Source organism: Neomonachus schauinslandi, chromosome 11 (genome assembly GCF_002201575.2).
Source record: "Neomonachus schauinslandi chromosome 11, ASM220157v2, whole genome shotgun sequence".
In the NCBI taxonomy this organism is placed as follows: domain Eukaryota; kingdom Metazoa; phylum Chordata; class Mammalia; order Carnivora; family Phocidae; genus Neomonachus; species Neomonachus schauinslandi.
The window spans coordinates 96,643,653-96,653,940 of NC_058413.1; the positions used below are offsets into that span (position 1 = coordinate 96,643,653).

At 55.6% G+C, this 10,288-nt stretch overlaps 1 protein-coding gene across 1 annotated transcript; it reads left to right on the top strand.

The window, feature by feature from the left end:
* Positions 1 to 412: 412 nt before the first annotated feature.
* SCN2B (sodium voltage-gated channel beta subunit 2) lies at positions 413 to 8,784 on the top strand. Its single transcript, XM_021696496.2, has 4 exons — positions 413 to 482; positions 7,303 to 7,469; positions 7,749 to 7,959; positions 8,537 to 8,784. Exons 1-4 carry the CDS (start codon positions 413 to 415, stop codon positions 8,734 to 8,736), a joined length of 648 nt encoding a protein of 215 aa, XP_021552171.1. The 3' UTR covers positions 8,737 to 8,784.
* Positions 8,785 to 10,288: the final 1,504 nt, after the last annotated feature.

Below are 10,288 nucleotides of genomic sequence, written 5' to 3' on the forward strand. Positions count from 1 at the left end.
AGAAGGAGAAGGAGAAGGAGAAGGAGAAGGAGAAGGAGAAGGAGAAGGAAAGAAGAAAAGCAGGATTTGCTTTAGTTCTTGTTTTAGAGGGGAAAAAATCCTGGGGAACTTTGTTCTTTTCAGAGATTTTTTTTTATGCCCTCCCACCTGCTTTTCAAAATCTACCAACCACAGAATTTACTCCATCCCCCTTTTTCTCTCTCCCTTACACACTCCCTCTCTCTTTTTAGCAGCAACATACAAGCCGGCCATATTAGAGAGATGGAAATAAAGCTTCCTTAATGTTGTATGTGTCTTTGAAGTACATCTGTGCATTTTTTTTTTAGCATCTAACCATTCATCCCTTGTAGCCCTCGGCCCCTCAAATCACCCTCTCCCATATCCCACCCGACTAACATCTCAGTCTCTGAAAATGCACAAAGATGCCTGGCTACCTCGCCCTGCCTTCAGTCTCGCGGGGCTCAGTCTCTTTTTCTCTTTGGGTAAGTTAGACTGCACATCTGCATGCTCCTGAGGGTCCAGAAGTGTAGCCAAAGCTGGAAGAGGATGGGGGCCGGGGGCAGGGAAGAAGACATTGATTGCTTGAGCTTCCCTTCATGTCCTTGGGAAGGGAGGTACCGAGGACTGGGGGAAGACATTGTTGGGGACTGCATAACGCTGGGACTACTTGGTCACAGAAATGTTGGGTCGGGGGATCTGAGTGTTCTCAGGGGTGACAGTTATCACGGGAGGTGATTTTTCTTTGGGTTTCCCTGAAACAGACTTATGTGGGGGTGGGGGCAGAGGATAGGTCGATCTGCAAAGTCTCTTCGTGGATTTTTTTTAAGCTGCAGCAAATATGGGGTCCTGGGTCTTCATGCTCCCTTAAGGGGCTTCTCTTGTGGACCGTGATCTTTGGAATCTGGTGGATTTAGGATATTAGGAAAGAATGTTTGGGGGAATGGGAGGTAGAAAGTTGAGTCTGGGTCTTGTTTCCTGGAAATCTGTACCACTGGTTTGTTGAAATGTGGGGGGGGGCAGGTGGGAAGCAGGCTTGAAGTATGATCTCTGCATTGGGAAGAGACTTGCTGAAGCAAGCGCTGATGGAGGCCTCTGGCGTGGGCCAGATGGAGTGGAGGAGGGGGTCAGGTGAAGGGATCAGGAAAAAAAGAAAAAAAAAAGGAACTCACAGGCTGAGTGTGGCTGTGGCCCTTTAAGACCAGCCCAGCCTTGCAGACTGCCTTGTCAAGTGATCCGAATGTTAATTTCATATTTGACCACTCAGGACTTCCTGGTGGGTAGGTGGGCTAGAGAGTTATTTGCAAGCCTGCTTTATGGGTAGTTTCATCCTTGCTCCTAAACTTACTCATTGCTGGTGTAGTAGTTGGTCAAGCCCCGGGATTGTCAGTGGGGATATTCACAGAATCCCTCTCCCTCCCTCCCTCTCCTTGTCCTTCTCTGGTGTGCTGTGTTGGATGCTGGGCAGGAGTGCTAGACAGAGACAACACAGAGCCCCTGTCAGCTTGCGTCATAAGGCCTATTAGCTTTGCTGAGTTCCTGGACAGTATTAACAACAGAGCAGGAATGTTACAGAAGCGTGGGCCGTACAAAGAGGAGGAGCCTTGGAATCAGCTCTGGGTTTAAAGCCACCTTTGTCATTTACTTCATGACCGTAGGCAAGTTACTTGACCCTTCTGAGCTTCGGTTCTTTCGTGGGTAAACTGGAGAATGCCTGGGTTTTTCTGTGAGGTGGGCACACAGCAGGTGCTCAATAATAGCTGAACTTTGCTAACGCTTTTCACGTGCCCAGGGGCTGTATAGCTTATTTAGTCCTCAAGATAATCAGTAATTGAATGAGATAGATGCTGTTATGATCCTTCTGTTATGGATGAGGAAACAGGCACAGCGAAATGAAGTAACTAAGTTACTTAAATTAAGTAACTTAAAGTCACACGACTAGTTCAAGGTGAGCTGAGATTTGAACCGATTTGTCAGACTTCTAGTACTTAGCTGTTGAACTCTACTGCCCCCAATGTTCAAGAAATGGTACTGCTATATTAACAATAATGATCAAAGAATCTCAAGTGCAGGCAAAAAGATGGGGAGTTGGGTGGATGACCTGGGTGTAAGGAACCAGGGATGGAGGACACGTGACTCCCTTGGGAGTTAGAGAGAGCTTCTTGGGGGAGGGGGACAGTCTTGTGAGAGCCTGATCTAAGCGAAGAAAGGAAGGGGGCTCCATGACCATGACCAGGGTGTGTCTCAGGGGATGATGGGGCCTGGAGTGAAGAGGTCAGGGAGTGGGGGATGTGAGATGGTGGTGGGAGGAAGCTAGAGCCTCTGCAAACCTGGGTAGTAGATCTTGAACTTGAACTTGACTGATGATATGATGAGGTATGCCCTGGCACACCAAGGCTAAGGGCTCAGGTGGACAAAGGAACTTTGGTGGTCGTAATGGCATCAGCCTCCAAGATGGAGGGACAAATGACGAGGGAGGGACCACATCAGGGGCAGGATTTGTGAGGATAACCAAAGAGCGGGTAAATCATAGAGGATAACCAGCGGGGCAAACTGCCGTACACACAGCAGAAGCATGTGAGACTAGTTTTTAGCTAGAAACAATCCAAATGACTGGACTTCCCAGAGTTTTTCTTAAGACCATGGGCTCTGCAGTCACCAGCCTTGTTACCCAAGTCTGGGTTAAGTGAGGTGAGGTCCTCACTCAAGCCCACTGCACGTGTCTTCTGCTGGGGGCAGGGATCCAGGCATGGAGGGGAAAATGCCTTTCTTTCCTTCCACAGACATTTATGGAGGGCCCATCTGTGGTCACATACTGTTCTGGGGCTAGGGATACCAAGATGAGTAGAAATCAGTTCCCCAGAGCCTCCCAAGGGACACGGGCACACGAACAGATAATGACAGCACAAAATCACAAGGGCTGTCACAATAACAATCCTAATGATGCTGAGAATCATAGACCTTCATCAAGGGCTGACTATGTACCAGGCATTGCTGGGAGCTTCCTATGTTAACAAGTCATGTGACCCTCACAACTGCCCTAGGAGTTGGGGGGGGTGTCTATGATTGTCTTCCATTTTACAGATGAGGAAACTGAGGTCTGGAAGGTTAACTCTCTTGCCTAAGATCTGACCGCTTGGCCACAATGCCGTTCTGCCTTCAGGTCACTTGGAAGCGATAGGAACTGGGCTGGGTAGAGGGCCCAGGTGCTGGGGATGCTGTTATTGAGGCATGCCTCATTAGCTGGGAACTGCAGCATAGGTAAGAGGGCCCCAGGTCGAGAAGGGTGAATGAGCTTCCCGACCTGAAGCATAAGTGCAGAGGCATGGAGGGGTGAGAGAAGGTGGGGTTGTCAGGACAAGTAAGGAGTCGGGGATCGCCGAGTGGAAGAAGAATGGAGGCTTAGGAGCTGGCAGGAGAGGAGGCCAGGACCTAGGTTGGTCCCAGATGGCAAAGGGTTGGAAGCCGTGCCCAGGAACCTGGACTTGATCCTGAAAACAACAGGGAGCCAGTGGAGGGGTGGTGAGGACATGCTGCCTGGAGGTAGACTGGGCTAGGAGGCAGAGATACTGGTGTGGGGGAGGGTCTGAAAGCAGGAGGCAGGGTCTGGGTGTCACACTCCCCCGGGATGCAGGGGGCTGCCCCAGAAGGTTGTGGGGACCATTTCTCTGCTTGGACACTCTCTCTTTTAAACAAGAAGAACATAAACCTACCTCATTGGTTGCTGTAGGGTTGGGAAGAGGAGTGAAGAGAATTCACTTCTGTCTTTGCAGGAGATAGAGCTTGGCAGGAGGTGAGCAAATCTGTGTGATCTCTGAAAGATGGGCTAGTTAGAACAGTGGATAACATGGGGCCTGGGCTGCCCAGATGTGGCCCCAGAGAAAGGGGGGAGGTCTGGGTGCCAGGGATGCTTTGGAACTAAAACCAGAAGCCACATCCTTTCTGTGCCCCCGCTGATCCCCATTTCCTTTCTATGAGTTGGAAATCGAGAAACCCAGACCTGGTCCCAAATGGGACAACCAGGAGGACTGGGCTTCCTTGTATGGAGGTCCCTTTAAACAGGACCATTCCCCTCTGGCCAGCCTGCCCGGAGCTAGGGGCTGACAGTTGGAGCTGGATCTGCCATGTAGACAGCTGGAGGCCTGGTCCCTGGCATGCCTTGGAACGTCACTAGGCCTCAACCCCTCACCCCTGTCTGGAGCCTGGCAGCCTGGGCTCAAATCGAGCTTTATCATTTACTAGCTGTGAACTTGGGCTATTCATGTAACTTCTTTGTGCTCAATTGCACCGTCTGGAAAGTGGGGTGGTAATAGGGCTGTTGTAAGTATCAAATGATGTCATATCTGTGGTAAGAAAGCATCTGGCCTGCAGTAATCACTTTCTTGTTATTGCGAAGTCCTTTCTATGGCCCTAGCTGCAGACTTGGCTATTTTCCGGAAGCCGCAGAGTTTATCAGGATTTTGCTTACAGCTCTGACCTTGTTGCATGGTGGTTTCTTAGTCTTTAATGGGGGCCTGGATTGGTGAGAGGCCTAAAACCCTGGTGGGGACTTGGGCTGACGTGGGGGCCTTGGAGTAGGAGTCAGGAACCACGGTCTGGCCCCGGCTTGTCCCTGTCCTCTGTGTGTCTCCCTCAGGGCCTCATTTGCCTCACTGGTGAGGCGGTGGATCTAGGTTCACAATTCTGGAGGTGCCCCTGTCCGGCTTCCTCTGATTTGGTGATCCCAGCCTCTCTCTGCAGTTGGGACTCGCTGAACGCCTCTGACCACTAGAGGGCGCTCGCGTTCCTCCCGGTGACTCCAGCGGGGGCCAGGCGGCCGGGTTGCGGCGGGGGCGGGGCGGGGGCGGGGGTTGGGGGGAAGGGACCCTGCATTGCACCTCGGCTCCCTCCCGCCAGCCAGATAGGACCTCCCCACAGCTCTGCCCTTCCACGCGGCAGGGTGCTGGCTCCTTCACAGTGGAGGGCGCTGCCCTGTGGGGTTCAAGTTCTCATCTGAAGGATGTGGGCTGGGCGGGGAAAGAGGCCAGGGATAGGTCAGCCCGATTCACAGCACCTGCTTTCTGCGGTCACGTGGAGGGACCCCTTTTGGGAGGGGGCCCTGGGAAGGTAGCGGCCCTTGGAGGGGGTTAGAGAAGCGGAGCCTTCCTCGGGTAAGAGGTAAGCTCAGGACAAGGCCTTGCCTGCTTCCTTCCCTGCAGATTTCTCTGCCTCTGCAGGGCGCGGGCGGCAGTGGTATTTTCTGCACACCTCCTCCTTGCCTGGCGCTCTGCTAGGTGCTTTCATAATGCTGATGAGAGTGGGGATCCGGGAACTGGGCTTTGTGCTCTTCTTGGCAGCCCCCTCAGCCTCCCCAGTTCACGCTCCCCTAGCGAGCGTCGGGCCTGCAGGAGGGTGGCACGCCCAATCCCTCCACCGGAGGCTCCGCTGTGACCTCTGGGGCCAGCCCTTCAGAGCCTCGCCTGTCCTTTAAGTCCCGTGCACCAAGCCCTGGCCACGCATCCTGAGGGGGGAGCCGAGCAGACGGACAGCCCGGCTCGCGGCTGCAGTGCGGCTGCTTCCGGGGCGGGCCCCGCAGCGAAGCGGCGCGCAGCCCTGCAGGGGATGCTTCCGACCCGCGGCTGCGGGGCCCGCGCCGGCCGCCAGAGCTGGGGGAATTCCAAGGGGCTGCCCTCTGCCAGGAGGACAGTGTCCCAGAAGGCCTTCCTGTTTAGGGGGCAGAACTTGAGGAGAATGTAGGGTACTGGAGCTGCCAGCCTGCGCATCACGCTTTACGTATTTTCTCTCTTTAAAATGATCATGGCAGCCCCAGGAGGTGGGTGTCATCAGCTGTGTTTTACAGAGCAGGGGACTGGGGCTTGGAAGGTGAAGGAGCTTGCCCACATCCTCCCAGCCGATGGAAGGCAGAGCTGGAAGGGACCCCGTGTCGCACGGGATCTCCTTGTCTAGGCTTTTCCTGCAGCCGTAGCTTCCTAGCCACGCCCTCTGCCCCTCCCCCGTCTGCCCCCTCCCCCCTCTCCACCCCCAGGCGCTGCCGGCTTCCTATCACACTCAAGAGAAGAAAATCCTGATTCCCGAGTTCTGGCCCCCAAAGCCCCTGGTGCCTCGCCCCTGCCTAACTCGGGGACCTCGGGTCTTACCATTTGCTCCTTGGTCCCTGCTCCTTGTGCTTAAGACACACGAAACTCATTCCAGCCACTGGGACTTTGCTCTTGATGTTCCGCTGCTTGGCACTTGATTCCTTCAGGATTTGAGATGGCTCACTCCCTCACTTTGTCAGGGGCTACCTACACGTCAGCGCCTCCGAGCAGTCCTCCCTGACTACCGTTAGGAAATAACAAACCCCTTCTCTTTGCTTTAGTTCTTACAGTGGCTGCCAGGTATCACTATGTAAAGTTACATTGTAATTTTTTTCCTCGTTAGTGTGTGTTCCCTTCCCTAAAACACAAGCTTCGTGTGACGGGGACTCTGCCACCATCGTTCACAGCAATAACCCGTCCCCCCCAGCCTAGGCTAAGTGCGTGGGGGCGTAGGGGATGGCTTATAAATATTGGGTAAACGAGTGAATGCATGGCTGATACTGAGTGTTACTGCTTATCCCTTATAAAGAAAATGAATCTTTTGGGATGAGGCTTTGACAATATTGGCAGAAAATCTTAGCGTTAAGGTCAGGACTAGGGTGAGGCCAGTGAGGTGCCCACGGTGTGCAGTTTAAGGAGGTGTTTGCCTGATCCTGAGGGTTGGTGCCCCCTTAAATTTTGTGTCCAAGGCTTTCTGCCCCATGGAGATCACTGCCGCTTCAACTGGAAGGGCTTGGGCTCCCTCACCCACCCTAGACTCTGCTCTGCTTAGGGTGTCAGAATGGGCCGGGCAGCCCCAGCACCCAGCTCTTCTGGATCAGGCCCGGTGCTCCTTACCGGATTTGACAGAAACCTGCTGTCCCCACCCTGTCACCCCTTCAGCCTGTGTCAGCTCCTTGCTGAGGAGTTTCCGGGCCTGACATCTCCAGAAGGGCCTCCTGCCCTTGTAGACAACGATGGTCCTGGGAAAGACTTGGAGCCATTTGTCTGCCCCTGACTTGACAGGCGATGTGGTTTCTCTCCACCCCAGCCTTGCTTTTACCCCAAGGGCCACGTCGGGTACCCCCCTGGAGCTTTGCCCGCCCATACCACTCCCTGACTAATTTCAGACCTAAGGGACGCAGCCCACGGCCATGGCTCTGCTCCACTCCCCAGCAGGTGCAGAAGGCTTGCCCCCTCCCTGGCCCTGTGAGCCAGAATCCTCACCAGCTTGTGGCTTTATCCACAGTGCCACCAGGGCGGAGCATGGAGGTCACAGTACCTACCACCCTCAACGTCCTCAACGGCTCTGATGCCCGTCTGCCCTGTACGTTCAACTCCTGCTACACAGTGAACCACAAACAGTTCTCCCTGAACTGGACCTACCAGGAGTGTAGTAACTGCTCTGAGGAGATGGTGAGTCCCGGGTCGGGGGCGGGGTGAGGGAGGGGGCAGGAGCCCCTGGGAACGAAGCCCACATTTCCCACCACCTGCCCCTGCCCTGGACCAGGACCCTGGGGATCCCGGTGGGCTGTCTCCTCCAGAGGGCTGCGGCAGTAGGTGTGTGGTCATGCCTGGGTGGCCCTGGGAGGGTGGCAGAGACCTGGAGGTAATCGCCTCTCTTCCAGGGGACCAGGTGCATGGCGGGGAGGGGAACTCCTTGCAGCCTCTTGCTCATGCAGCCCCCCTCCCCAGTTCCTCCAGTTCCGCATGAAGATCATCAACCTGAAGCTGGAACGGTTCCGAGACCGTGTGGAGTTCTCAGGGAACCCCAGCAAGTATGACGTGTCGGTGACGCTGAGAAACGTGCAGCTCGAGGATGTGGGCACCTACAACTGCTATATCATGAACCCGCCCGACCGCCACCGTGGCCACGGCAAGATCTACCTGCAGGTCCTCATGGAAGGTGAGGGACGGGGCAGGCAGAGCAGGGAGCCTGCTGCCTGGGGCCCCTGCTTGTCCCCGCCCCCCCCCCAGCAGGAGGATCACCCTGCTCCTTGGGAGGGGCTGTGCCCTCCTGAGGGTGGGAGCTCTGGCTTGTGTTGGGGGGAAGGCACCCCTGTTACTTCCTCAGGTCTCTGAGGACTGGGACCTCGGTCATGATCATGATGCCAAGAATCATAATAGCAGCGTTCATTGGTTGGGCACTTGCTATGGAGAGGAGAAGTCAGCCACCTAAGGTCACGCAATGAGTGAATAGTACAATTAGGACTCAAATTTGGGTCTATTCCATCTCAAAGTCCGTGCTCTTAAAATTCTGCATTTTACTGTCTTCCCCTGGGGCTTTGAGGTGCCCTGGGATTTTGGGGTGGGGTGCGGAGAGCTCAGGGGCCTGGGTTGATTTTGGCTTTGACTACAGTCCTTTCCACGCAGAGCGTCCAGTGAGGACCACCCCGCGCATACTGCGGGGAGCAGGGGGCAGTGGATGAGGCTCCCTTTCCCTGCCCTGGTGCTCAGTGGGTCTGTTTCTTTTCCTTCTCCAGAGCCCCCTGAGCGGGACTCCACGGTGGCCGTGATCGTGGGCGCCTCTGTGGGCGGCTTCCTGGCGGTGGTCATCTTGGTGCTGATGGTAGTAAAGTGCGTGAGGAGGAAAAAAGAGCAGAAACTGAGCACGGACGACCTGAAGACGGAGGAGGAGGGCAAGACAGATGGAGAGGGCAACGTGGACGATGGCCCCAAGTAACGCAGCCCCACAGCCCCTCCCTCACGTCCTGTCTTCCTCGCACCCTCCGCCCTGCACACTGTGCCCCTGCCTGCCCTCTCTTGGCGTGCTTCTCTTGAACCAGGGTCCCAGGGCCCACCTGGGGCCTCCCGAAACCCTCACTTCGTACCCCCCACCCTGCACCAAGAGTGACCCACCTCTCTTTCATTTGGGAAACCTGCCATGGCGTGTGGGACGTGTGGGCCCGGGGCGTGGGGGGGGTGGGGGAGAAGTGGGCTCAAAACTGCCAGTCCCTGAGAGGAGGCAGGAGGCCTGTGTGAGGGTCCCAGAAAGAGAGGGCGTGAGGGGGAGTTCGGCTGTCCAGACTGCCCTGTTTGTGGACTGGTCTGCTGGGCCTCAGGGAGGATCTGCAGGTGGCTGAGGGGTTTTGCTGGGCTGCCTCAAGAAAGCCCCAGCTGTAGTGTGGCTCTACTCCCTGAGCTGCTCCAGGCCAGGCAGCCCTGTCAGGCTGGGGGCTGCTGATGGGTTCCTATCACTTGGGGGGGGCACGCATTTCCTGGGCATTGAGGGGAAGCCTTGGCCCAGGGACCTCCACTGATAGCTGCTACCACAGGAGCCTCGTGGGGGCGTTTTCTGTCAGCTGCGAATCTCTTGGGATTTGGGTGGGGAGCATTGCATGAAGACTCACTGAGCTGGGCCATGGGTAGGTTGTATCGTTCTAGGTAGTGGTCATTTTTCACCATAGTTAACCACTAACAGGAGACAAATTTCCAAGTCAGCTGAGGTCTGAAGGGGTGGAGGCTCCATTGTAAAATGGAGTTAGTTACAGACTGCCTTCTCCAACAGGGTGACCGCCCTCAGCCCAGGTGTGGGGCTGGGGAGGGTGGAAAACCATGGCGGAGGAGTTGATGTGCAGGCTGGGGGCTTCAACCGGGCCTTCTCTTCAAACTTTCCCAGTGACCCTCAGCAGGGTTTTTAGCTGGCTTTTGGGTAGAGATCAGGGAAGGAAATACCCTGAGGGAAGCGTGAAGGGGCCCTCGGAGCCTGTGAGATCCTGTGGCCCTGTCACACCCTCCCTGCCCCAGGGACTCCCTCTGTGGGGAGGAAATAGCATTTCTGGAGAGCCAACTTTCACTGCCATTTTACTCACATTAAGAGGGAAGTATTTAAGCCTCAAGAGAGGGAGAGAGACAGAAACTGCTGACGTGAACTCTACCTTGGAAGACCCTCAGAGATCAAGGAGGCAAGTCACTCGCTAGAGATGGGGAACCAGGTTCAAACTGACAGACTGAGGGTCCCACCCTCCCCTCCTCTGGCTCCTCAGTCTCCAGTTTGGATCAACAGAGCCACAGTTTTCCCTGTGGGAAGGGCCTCTGCGGGCTGGTAGACAGGGAGGTGAGGTAAGGGAGCTGGGCTGTCCAGGCCTGCTTCCTCTCCCAGGGCGCTGGGGATGGAGGGATGGAGCGGGAGGGCAGAGCTGCTGGTGAGGCACCACCCCTGCCCCCAGACTGACCTTCTTTAGCATTTCCCAGCCTTTCAAGGAGCTCAGACCCTGCCCAGGCTCTGGGAGTCA

What these genes read in the sequence shown, in the direction of transcription:
- SCN2B (XM_021696496.2), top strand. Translation starts at nt 413, where the DNA reads ATGCACAAAGATGCCTGGCTACCTCGCCCTGCCTTCAGTCTCGCGGGG. An exon ending in CAGTCTCTTTTTCTCTTTGG is followed by an intron (nt 483 to 7,302) that starts GTAAGTTAGACT and finishes CTTTATCCACAG; the next exon opens with TGCCACCAGGGCGGAGCATG. An exon ending in GTAACTGCTCTGAGGAGATG is followed by an intron (nt 7,470 to 7,748) that starts GTGAGTCCCGGG and finishes CCCCCTCCCCAG; the next exon opens with TTCCTCCAGTTCCGCATGAA.